This window comes from Bidens hawaiensis, unplaced genomic scaffold (assembly GCF_021521415.1).
Source record: "Bidens hawaiensis isolate Kalapana, Puna unplaced genomic scaffold, B.hawaiensis_p1.1 tig00102445_1, whole genome shotgun sequence".
Taxonomy (NCBI): Eukaryota; Viridiplantae; Streptophyta; class Magnoliopsida; order Asterales; family Asteraceae; genus Bidens; species Bidens hawaiensis.
The window spans coordinates 2,501-15,257 of NW_027506830.1; the positions used below are offsets into that span (position 1 = coordinate 2,501).

The 12,757-nt window shown below is 33.2% G+C and overlaps 1 protein-coding gene and 1 pseudogene across 1 annotated transcript; one reads left to right on the forward strand and one right to left on the reverse strand.

Moving 5' to 3' along the window:
• Positions 1-1,520: 1,520 nt before the first annotated feature.
• On the forward strand, positions 1,521-5,875 carry LOC143618606 (glycerophosphodiester phosphodiesterase GDPD6-like). Its single transcript, XM_077090746.1, has 8 exons — positions 1,521-1,640; positions 1,803-1,990; positions 2,629-2,812; positions 2,906-2,980; positions 3,717-3,826; positions 3,919-4,137; positions 4,827-4,982; positions 5,502-5,875. The coding sequence occupies exons 1-8, from the start codon at positions 1,628-1,630 to the stop codon at positions 5,745-5,747; spliced, it is 1,191 nt and encodes a 396-aa protein (XP_076946861.1). The 5' UTR covers positions 1,521-1,627; the 3' UTR covers positions 5,748-5,875.
• A 317-nt stretch (positions 5,876-6,192) lies between these two features.
• Positions 6,193-7,087, reverse strand: LOC143618608 (AT-hook motif nuclear-localized protein 16 pseudogene; annotated as a pseudogene).
• Positions 7,088-12,757: the final 5,670 nt, after the last annotated feature.

Genomic DNA, 12,757 nt, shown 5'->3' on the forward strand with positions numbered 1-12,757 from the left:
ATAACTCGAACACGTTTTGACCTGTCAAATAGGAATAAACAAATTCGGTACCGGTATCATAACGATACCGATTTGGTACCGTCGATACCAATGTCTTGAGTTTCGGGATCGGTACAGTATTTCCCGAAGTTATACCTTCGGTACCGGTACTATCCCGGTACCGTACCGGTACCGTTATCGAACCGAATATTTTGGTATCGGTACCAGCACCAAGAATTTACAAATTTCGGGATTTGTATTTTCGGTACCGGTACGGTACCGAGCTCATCCATACTGTCATAGACCTCGATCGTTGACTCGAAAAAATAAAAAAGAAATTTAAAAATGATTAAAACTCATTTTGCGGGGCATTTTGACCTGAACTAAAATTGATATTTTTTTTTAAATGTCACGAGATCATTTTGCTTATAATACGCACATCGATATTTAGTAAATCATATACTGAGACGTCAACAAAAATAAACGCGTCGTTATTGTATGTTTGAAATTTATTAAACTTATTATATTAAAAGATATAAAAGAAAAAACGAAGAAAAAGGAAAGTAGTTGAAAATATGGGTAAACTTAATGGGATGAAAGATTAATTATTAATTAAATTTACAAAAGTTGAGTATAGTTTAAGGGTTAAATTTGTAAGTATATTTTTGGTTCATAATTGCATATTTGAGTTGTACTCTTATGCTTAATTGACTTGTATATTATAATAAACACATCAAAATAAAATAAAGTTTACATTGAAACGTCAACAAAAATAAGCACATTGCAACGGCAAGTCCGGTTTTTTTTAAACATAATATATAAAAAGATATAGAAGAAATAAAAATTTTAAATGAATTTGTCAAACAAATGGGTAAAGATTAAGGGTTTATGTGTAACTACTTTATAAATTAACAAAGTTTTGTTAAAGTTGAAGGACTATATTTGTAACATTTTCTAAATCAAATATTCTTAACCGTCAACATGTCCAAAATACTATACTACCCCTAAAATTTCAAATTTGTATGCATTAGTAATTGTTTATTATGCAATAGTGATTGTGCCTCTTACAATTTAAGAGGTCCTTCACTCATGCATTATATATATATATATATATATATATATATATATATATATGAACGACCAACGAATATTTCAAATGAGTCATTGGATAAATTTATTACATCCGGATACATTCACCTTTTGATTCGGGAAAAACTCTCACCTAAGGCCAACGCTCGTAAACATTCGTCCGAAGACACGATAATGTAATGAGATAAAACCCGTTTAATTTAAAAATTCGGTAGTGAACGTCATCTACTCACCTAGTCATCCATCATCATCCTAACCAAATGGTAGAGGCATGAGTCGATCCTGGATAACAAAATATAGTTAATAATTAATTAAAAGATATAATGATGTAATAATAAAAATATAAAAAGAAAAGATAATGTTAAAACTAAAAGGGAATATCCGAATCGAAACAAAAAAAAATTCAAATATCTTCCGGTAAACTCTGCGTGGAAAAGGGGGTTGATCCATCCATCCACACTCATCATAAATATCTGTTTTGATTACTAATCGAAACAGCTTGCACTTACAGTCAACACCCCCCAATCAATCTCAAGTAACTCATTCCGATCAAATTAACATGAATTCATCAAGTAAGCGTCTTTGCTTTCTATTTGTATTTGTATTTGTATTTGTATTCATTCATTCAATTTTAAAATGCTAAAAGTTTTAGATATTACCAGCCAGTAATTAGAATTGGAAACTATTTATCGAAATAAGTACAAAACTATTAAGATCTAAAGCTTTCATTTCAGCTTGCATGATTGTTGTTACATTTCTTCTTCTGCTACTATTTATTGGTGGGTCTTCTGCAAGGAGACTCTATCCCCTTCCAAGTCACACTCAAATTACCAAAAAGCCCCTGCAGACGTTCCGACCGTTTAACGTTGCTCACCGCGGTTCAAATGGGGAACTCCCTGAGGAAACTGCTCCTGCTTACCTGGTACATTTGTTAAACCACTTCTTTGGAACACATATATATATTTTAACTTGACATGTTCAATTAATTAGGGATGTGTTGCATGACAAGGAAACACTAAAAAAAATGAAACGAAACCCAAACAAAAACCCGCGGTTTGGATTTATGCTTCGTACAAACCGAATAGAATTTATGAATATTCATTTTTTATTTTGAATTTAAGTAGTGTGTAAAAATTTAATATATAGTTAGTGTTACCCAAATATTTAAGCCCGAATGTATAATAATCAATTAAAAAAGATCTTCCGCCCAAGTTCATTGCTTGGGCAAATCACTTTTCACTGCCCAAAAATTTCAAGCCCAAACGGTAAAATTCAAAACCATACGATTTTCAAAAACTCAAAAAGCGAATTTTCAGCTTTTGGTCTGTTTGATCCCAAGACCAACTAATGAACAACGATAATTTTATACTTAAAAAGGTAAGATTATTTTCTGTAAAAATATAGGTTTTGAAATCATATCTTGAACAACGATAATTTTATACGGCTCAACCCAAACGGACTGGTTTGACTTTTGAGTTTTGACCACATTAAAAGTTACCCGTTTTGAGCCGTTAATTGTAATATGGTTTTGAAGATTTGGGTTTTTATTATTTACTACAGAGAGCAATCGAAGAAGGCACGGATTTCATAGAAACGGATATCCTAGTCAGCAAAGATGGTGTGCTTATGTGTCATCATGATGTCACACTTGATGACACAACTGATATTGCAGAACATAAACAATTTGCAGATCGAGTGCAGACGTATGAAGTTGAAGGAGAAAATAAAACTGGCCTGTTCATATGTATAGTTGGATTCCTTTATTTTTGAATCAAAATATGATTTTATTATTGTTGTCATATATAAATCATTTGCTAATTACTTGACTTGTTTGCAGTTGATTTTACTTTAAAAGAACTTAAAACTTTAAGGGCAAAGCAGAGGTTTTCGTTCCGTGATCAGCAATATAATGGTTAGTTTTCTATATGCTATGTAGAAGGACATTTCAGTCATTAAACTTATTATTTGATTATTCATTTTTTGATACATAGATTTGTAGTCTGATTATTTCAGGGTCAAACAGTCAGTTTTATACTAGTTAGAGATTTAGTCTGACATAAAATGACCTATTTACCCCTTTGAGACTGAGATTTCTTATAATCTCTAACATCATATTTCCACTAAATATTATGAACGCTCATTTTCTCTACATCCTTACATTTCCATATCATCACCAACTTTTTACATTTTTTTTTTCATAAGCAGTTTCTTTTTATACCAAATAAACTATCTATAAAAGTTTTTAATTAACTTGTTATAATAGACAAATACTTTGTTAGAAAATTGATTTATATAAACTAAATTATTGAATAAAAGAAATAAAGCATTGTAAAAATGTCGTATAATTATTGTTTTTGAAAGAAAAACATTATAGATTTGTGTTATTTTACCCAAATAGTACGTTTAAAATGTTTTAAGCTGATCAGTTAATTATTGTGTCTTCAAGTAACAGTAATTAGTTTCTTTACTATGCTTGAAAAATAGAGTCTGTTAAACATCAGTTTTATAATAGTTGGAGATCTAGGTTGACATAAAATGACCATTTTACCCCTTTGAGACAAACTGATATTCATACTGCCCGTTTCATAACATAATAACTTTCAACTAGTTTATCTAACAACATATGTGTCTATGTAACATATGAACAGGAAAGTTTCCTATTATTACATTTGAAGAGTACATTCAAATTGCATTAAATGCGTCACGTGTTGTTGGAATATATCCAGAAATTAAAAATCCTATACTGATGAACCAGCATGTGAGTTATAGCTTATGACTTTTATTCTAAACTTTAAAACTTCACATGTCACAATATTACATCAAATTCATGAAATTAAACTTATATTATAGGTTAAATGGCCTAAAGGGAAAAAATTTGAAGACGTGCTCGTTGAAGTACTTAAGAAATACGGGTATAAAGGCTCGTATTTATCAAAGGATTGGCTAAAACAACCATGCTTTATTCAGTCATTCGCCCCGTCATCACTTGTTCATATCCACAACCAAACAGATCTACCAAAGATATTCTTAATTGATGATGTGGATGTTACAACTCAAGACACAAATCAGGTAAAATTCTCATTCACAAAAGTATAACTTTCACTACTTTTATCAAGGGGTGCGAATATTTGGCATGTTCGCAGTTTGGGTTTTGCTTAAACAGGTTTGGGTTGAACCGATGAACACGCTTTGTTAAATGGGTCTGTTTGTGTCAGCATGACTGATTCGTGGATTAACCTGTTAAACCGGTGTATTAATTTTTTTAAAATACGTTTTAAGGTCTTTGGATAGTTTTTATGCTTAGATTTAAAAGCTTAAAAGTAAATTGGTAAAGTTTAAACTCAATTGCTTAAAAGGGTAAAAATAATATGTAAATTTAGGACTTTAAGGTATTAATATGGAAAGAAAAAGAAGAAGAGTAAATTGAGTTATTTTTGGCTTTGGCAGGAATAACTTTTTTCTGCTTAAACGGGTGTGAAATCTTTTCGGGTTCGTGTTGGTTCGACCTACCAACCAGAAAACACGACACGTTTAGCACTCCTACTTTCATCCATTAACTTATATAATAATTAGAATCTGAAAACATTCAAGCATATAATTATTAAATTATTACAACTTTATAAGTTAAAAGCCGGTTATCGTATCCCAATTAATCAATCAAATTATCACTTTTAAATTGCAGATTAAAACACCACTTTAACATGATCATGTGATGCTTTTAAATGGCTTTCAAGAATCTAATTTGTTTTTGTTTGTAGTCGTACGCGGAAATCACTTCGGATCATTATTTTAATTACATTAAAGAATATGTTGTTGGGATTGGTCCGTGGAAAGATACCATTGTTCCCGTAAAAGATAACTACACTCAAACGCCCACTGATCTTGTGACCCGAGCACATGCCCATAATCTACAGGTACATTTCACAGTTTGACTTTTGAGGTCAAACAGTAACTTTCAGAAGTTCAAAATTTGTCGATTCTTATTTATTCTTAATAAAAAAAATTCCCATAAGATTATCATGTTCAAGTTTTCATTGTCATCATAAAGAATAATGACTTGGAATAAAAAAAAAGTTGAAATATTCACTGGTTGACCATAAAAAGTCAAAATCTGCCTCTTCACAAGTTTCAAAATTTATTTTTTTAAGACTAATCTTTTCCCATATGTAACATGCTTGAAATTTCATTGTAATAATCCAAGTATTATTGAAACTTAATCAACCTTGTATAAAAAAGAGTTGACTTTTTTTATCTGTTTGACTTTAAAAGGTCAAAATTAATCTCTCCATATAAATTGCAAGTCAGAATTGCAAACCTCATTCTAACGGTCAACATTTTCTTAAAATTTCATTAACATTCAATAAAAACAAAGCTGAATTCCTGTGTTTTGACTTTTAAAAAGTCAAGATTAATATCCTTCTTTCGACTTTCAGGTGCACCCATACACATTTCGCAATGAAAACCAGTATTTACATTTCAACTTCTGTCAAGACCCTTACATGGAATATGATTACTGGATAAACACAATTGGAATTGACGGGCTTTTTACAGATTTCACGGGTAGCCTCCACCATTACCAAGAGTGGACCTCAAGTTCTCCCGGTACATTCGATGCAACCAAAGTATTGCAAAATATTTCTAAAATGATTAGAAAGTTTGAAATTTCTATCAGAAAGTAGATAGATTCTTCCAAACATAATTTATGTTTGCGTGTATTTTTAATTGTGACATTACTATTTTACCCTTGACATGTATGCACTTGTCTTGGATCGTTTTCACTAATAAGAGTGTACTTATCAAATGTATAAACATGTAACTGTGAAATCACTATTTTACCCTTGATTGGTAATGCAACTTTCTTGATTATTTTCACTAATAAGAGTTTATATATCAAACGTTTAAACACGTAACTGTGAAATTAATTACTATTTTACTGTCTTGGATCATTTTCCACTAATAAGAGTTTACATGTAACCACGTAACTGTAAAATTACTATTTTACCCTTGACTGGTTATGCAACTTGTCTTGGATCGTTTACACACTAATAAGAGTTCACATATTAAATGTAACACGACACTGTAAATTACTATTTTACCCTTGATCTGTTATGCAACTTGTATTGATCATTTTCACTAATAGGAGTTTACATATCAAACTTAAACATGTAACTGTGAAATTACTATTTTACCCTTGACCCCAAAGTAATACACTTTCTGCGTCCTTTAGTTTAGTAGTTTATAAGATACAAATTAAACTTTATATTTGATGTTTGTGAATTCTGTTAGTTTATTCATATGATAATTGCCATACATGTACTCATGTTTTGGATAACGGTCGAGCGGTTGACCAAGTATAAATATCGGGAGGAGGGAGGCTGGGGTTGGAAAGCATGTTTTGGTGTGGCCCATAAATATCCGAAACACCGAAAACACGGTGGTGGTGTTGGTCATGTGTGGTGGCGGCGGCAATGGCTTCATCTTTGTCAATGGGAAGCCTGTCAAAAGTGGCGTTCATGAAAGTGGCTGCCATGATCATCACAGGGCCAGAGGCCATGAGCGGGCCAGCAATGGCACCGCCTACGACTTGGCCTTGTGGGCCCACTAAATATATGGCTAAGCCAGTGACTCCTGGCGGAGCTGGTGGCGGCAGTACCGATCCCACCAATGATAATATCTCAAACCGCCCATGAAGGGTTACTACCGGCCCGGATCCCTGACCTCCTGGTGATGGTGACGGTTGGCGCAACATGACGTTGCTCACGAACCCGGTGGCACTTAGCACCCAAATCCCTTGCTGCTTCCTCCTTGCAAAAGTGGCTAAGCTTTCACTAATGTCACACCCGGGGCTGACCTCCATGGCTTGGGCCCGCAACGTGTTTGGGCTGTCTCGAGTGATGATGATGGGTGGTTTGGGCTTGTTTTTGGAACCGGCAGGCCGGCCTCGGGGCCTTCTATCGGTTGCGTGTTCGCCAGTTTTTGATGTTATAGCACTAAGGTCTCCACTGCCAGCCATGTTTGTTACTTGCTGTTAACTAAATCCACATTTATGTAGGGAGGTTTGTATGGATATATTAATGTGAAAAATCAAAAGAATGACAAACAATTAGGAGATAGTTAAGTAAAACCTACATTTGTAAACTTATATTTACATTCAGTTTCATGCATCCCAAATTCCTAATTCTTAACTACTATCAATATGAAACTAAAAAAAGAAAAAAAAAGGAAAAAAGAAAACTTGTCAAAACCAAACCAGGGCCTGATTCTGATTCATCATGTTAAAAAGAAACATATGCTTTAATTAGGTCCGTTAAATTTTAATGGGGCCAATTAAGCTTTAAAAGGATCTACAAATATTTTGGTTTAAAACAAAATATTTCGGATCAAGACAAAGAAAATTAAAAACTGGATCACATTCGGCTTTAACTGGTTTCAAATGATATATTCTCAAACCGATTTCAAAATGGACTGATCAGATCTGATTTAGGAGCTAGCTAGTTTATTTTAAGCCAATGAGTGAGAGCTACCGTCTGCTCGAACTTGGCTTGAATGTTTACAACTTTACATGAGCCAAATAGCTCAAGCTGAGTTATAAACAAGTTTTTATCAAAGAAAAGAGTTTCTGTAGGGTCAGTTTTCGGATTTGTAAGTTTCAGAGTAAAAGATAACGAAGATCTTGAAAGAAGCATCGGTTCCACTAGGCTGGGCCGCAACAAACTGATGGATCAAAATAAGAGAGATTTCGTTTCTAGGGATTCAAAAGACTCAATTGATCTGATCTAAAAGATTTTGACATTTCGAAATTTAACTCGAATCTGCATGAGTATGAGTATGTATGCAGTGAAGGGTAGGAAGTTCACTTTTCTATCGGGGACGGTGAGAAACATAGCAAGATCGACCGATTTCTGGTATGCATTGAGTTTCAGTTTTGTTTCTAGAACTTTGTTTGCCATGAAGAAATGGCTAAACCAATAGACCATGATGGTTTTCTTTTTGTTTCTTGCTGCATTTTGTGTTCTCATTCGAAAGAAAAATCATTATCTATTAAACGAATCATATCCTCTATTCTTATATCTTAACGTCACAACACATCTACACTGTGTTGTCATATCTTCCAAAGATGAGCATTTTTTTTTTCTAAATGATGCTACAACTTCTGGCATAAATTTTGTGGCCTCAGCTTCGTAACTTGGGAGAGTAATCCCTAAACATCATAGTTCTTTCTAGATACTAATTACCAGAATATAAAAGAACCATATATCTTTCATTTTTCTTTCTGAACGAATTGCTTATTTGCTATTTGTTTGTGATGCAGTTTCGACTAGCAAACAATGATTTCATTCAAACGATTCAAACTGAATGATTCGGTGAACAAGCTTAAAAGCTTACAATCTTTAATTAAAAAAAAATCAATTGCCTAAACAAAAGACTTAATAACCTTATTTATAAATAAAAATAAACAGTTAGGCCGAGCCGATTTAATGGACCGGATTTGGTAAAACAACTCCAAAAGCTTTAAAATGAAGCTTTTGTTGTTTTTGATTTCAAAAATCAAATAAGCAATTTCAAAAATCAAAAGTTATATATCTTTCATTTATAACTACTTGGAGAATGCAACACAGACAGATGATTAGAACAAAGAAAATTGGAGAGAAAATTGGGAATATATTAAGTAAAATTAATTGTTAGATGAATTTAATCAAAACAACATAGTTTGATTGATTTCACATTAAGTTAGATGCCTAACAAAATTCTCAGCAGCTCCTCTAAAAGTTTTGTGAGAGAAATCTCTAAAAAAATTTAGAGAATGGTAAGTGGTTGTGAGTAGATGAGAGATAAAATTTAAAGAGCTGGATAAATTTTGAGTAAATTTGGAGAAGCACTGTTCATATTCTATATGTTTTAATATATTTGAAAGTGGTTATGAGTGGAGGAAAGAGAAAAAATAATAATAAAGATGGAAAAAAGTATTATTTAATTATATATGAGAGAGAAAATGTAGTGTTTTTTAGTGTAATTATAGAGATTGAGATATAGAAGCTGTTGTGATGCTCTAACTAAGCGAAAGGATGCAAAAATATTTTATTAACCTGTTATTTTTTTTTACTAGAGAAAGATTTTTTAAAAATAAAGGAAAAACTAATTGGTTAAACTTGGAAATACAATCAAGACAATAGAAAAAAAAATCTCCGAAGGCTCTTTTAGTGGCAAAGATCAAGGCTGTCAACTATGCCAATCTTCTTAAAATGGACATGATGTGAGAACTGATGCCACCATTTTCCAAAGAATTCTTTTTATTTTTCCAACACCCCCCCCCCCTCAAGTTGAATAGTGAGGTCTTTGATGCTTAACTTTCTCAAACAATTGTTGAATAGTCTCCCATTACATCATTTGTAAATATATATTTGCTAACTGGTCTTCAGATCGAACGAACAGTAGCTCTATAATCTTGGTTTCAAGTTTTTCTTTGATGATGTGCCTATCAACCTCCACATGTTTTGTATAATTGTGTTGAACCGGGTTTCCAGAGATTTGTATTGCAACTTTATTATCACACATAATCCTACTGACTTCGGTTTGGGGAAAACCGATTACTGTCAACTGTCTCTGTATCCATTAAACCTCCGTCATGCCCCGTGCAGTTCCTCGGAATTCAGCTTCGGCATTGGATAGTGCTACTACCTTCTTTTTTTTGCTTCTCCATGCAACCAAGTTTCCACCAACCAAAGTGAAATATCATAATGTTGATATTTTATCATCTTTATCTCCTGAACAATCGACATCAGTATATAGTTGGACATTCAGGTATTTATTTGGTTGAAAGAGAACCCCATGGCCTATCGTTCTTTTGAGATATCTAATAATCAGCATTGCTGCCTTCATGTGGGAAACTTGGGGTTGATGCATGAATTTGCTGACGACTCCAACTGCATATGCAATATCTGGACGAGTATGTGCGAGGTATATGAGTTTACCTACTAATCGCTGATATATTTCTTTGTTTGTTAATTCCACTTTCTTTTCCAGATGGAGTTTATGGTTGACCCTTATCGGGGTGTCGACCGTTTCGCAATCAATCATTCCAGTCTTGGCTAGAAGATCAAGAATGTATTTCTTTTCACATATAAGTTCCCTTGTTTAGACCTTAGTATCTCAATTCCAAGAAAGTACTTAACTCTTCCCAAGTCCATTTCAAATTCCGTTAACATGTTTTAACTTTCTCATTTATTCTTCATCGTTTCCTGTAATAATCATGCATGGCCGGCTATGGGGTATGGTAGGGTATTCAACAACCGCATGCCCGACATCCCGCTAGGCCCGGAATGTTTTATTTTTCTAAATTATATGTACTTTTATGAAAAAAAATATGTATAATCAATGTTTCAACACAATTACATAACCACTAGTTTGGTCTAGTGACAAAGGGGTATGACATCTAACCAAAAGGTTTTGGGTTGTAGTTTTATTTGAGATATTTTTAAGCTTATTTTTATACACAAGTTTTTTACACAACTCAAATCATAATCAAGTAAGCACATTTAGAATTAAATTGTTTAAACCCATCAAAATGTTCCTTTTACTTAAGACCCAATTTTTTTTCCGCCTTTTGCCCAAATAAAATTTCGCCTTATCGGAGCCGGCCCTGTAATCATGGCATCAACATATATAATAAAACAAGTCACAAGTTTACCTCTTCGTTTAAGAAACAATGTATGATCAGAGTTGCTTTGTTGGTATCCATATTTCTTCATTACTAGAGTAAATCTGTCAAACCAAGCTCGAGGAGATTGTTTAAGCCCGTAGAGAGATTTTTTCAGCACGCATACTTCTTTTTTCTTGAAATTTCTTATGAACCCGGGTGGAGCCTTCATATACATTTCTTCTAATTCTCTGTGTAAGAAAGCATCTTTAACATCAAATTGATTGTTACCCTGATTGAATTGTGTGTGATTATGTGATGATTCGATGGTTCGTTTCAGAGGGGAATGGCGATGTATATGATGGTAAAGATAAGTAATATTAGTATGAATCAAGATGCTTATTACAAGAATTTGGTTGGTCTAACTAAACATCCAGCCTACACTATATAAGATCCCGGGGGACCTCCTTTTATCCTTTGGGTCTTTGACTTGGTCTTTTATCCTATGGTTTCTTCACTTCCCCTTCGGGTTTGCAGGAGGTAGCCTATTAACCATGGATCTTGTTCTCCTCCTCTGGAGCGTGTGTGTCTTGGATCATTCTACCAGCCAGGCTAACAACGACTTCTCCTGCCGTTGACCAAGGCTCTTGTCTTGTTATATGCTTTCCTCCTTGGGCTTGCGTCTGTCTCTTGGGTCAGTAGTTCGTTTGTTGCTTGGTGGGCTGCTATCTCATTCCAAGAGCCCATTTCTTATGTAGGCCTTTCATTGATGAAGAGGCCATCCTTCATTTTTTGCAATGCAAAAAAGAACCCGGACTGTGTTAACTTTTTCTACTAGAGATAACGTCTTAGAATAGTCAATCCCGTATGTTTGGTTATAGCCTTTAGCAACTAGTCGTGCTTTATATCTTTCAATAATTTCATATGGTTTATGTTTAACACATGGCGACATGAGAAGCAGATTTTTAAATTTCCTATGTACCTCCAGCAAGGAAACCATATGATTTACTTTTGCATATTCAATCGCTTCTTCAAAATCCAAAGGCTTCTTAACATGATTCCATATAAGCTGGAATATTGAAAGAACCAACACCTTAGCCAAAGCTTTGTGCCTTGTAATCAAACATGAAAACCGAAAGAAGCAACATATTATGTTTCTGTGCGTGTTATGTGACATCATTTGTTGAATATTGTTAAATTTGCAAATACAAAGTTGACTCGCTGATTTGTACCTATATCAATTTCCACTTTTTGACACTAACAATCATTACACAAGGTTTGACCCAACTATGAATGTCTAACACCACGCATCCTAACAAAAACTTTATCTTCTGACTTCTAAAAAATTTCAATTTTACCCTCAATGTTTATTTGACCCATACTATATTGTGTGTTAAGATTCAATGCGAACCCGTTTTAACACATTACCCAACCCGCCCATCATATTAAAAGGACTATAATGGACCCACAACACACAAAAACTCAAGTTTTTCATTCTAGCAACCGCTAGATAGATAATCAAGGGTTAATGAAGATTGGTAATTTGCTATCATCTAACTTCCTCTTTGTGTAAAAATGTGTAGAACGTGTATACAGTTTAATTATTACACACCTAAGTATGGATGAAACAGTATTAACATACTATAGAATGTTAACATACACTATACTATTAAACTAATAACTTTTTCCATAAATAATATGCATTCTCATAAATTTCTTGTTAATATAATAATTCAAATTTATATTAAATTACATTCAACTTAATTAATTCAATATATTTTAATCTAATGTACTATTAATACTAATAATAATACATGTATTCCTTAATGAGTTTAAGTTTTTCTTGTCTTTCACGGTAGTTATTTTTTTATTTTGGTTTCGTTTCAGTTTTTGTTCGTTTTTTGGTTTTATAATTGAATAATTATATCAAATCATAAATCGTTTCGGTATAACATCAAATGAGCAAACAAATAAACAAATAACGAATGTGGTTTCCCATGAGCTTTCCATGGCATTTTGTTTTACCCAACTTATTAGCATACCAAAATCAAA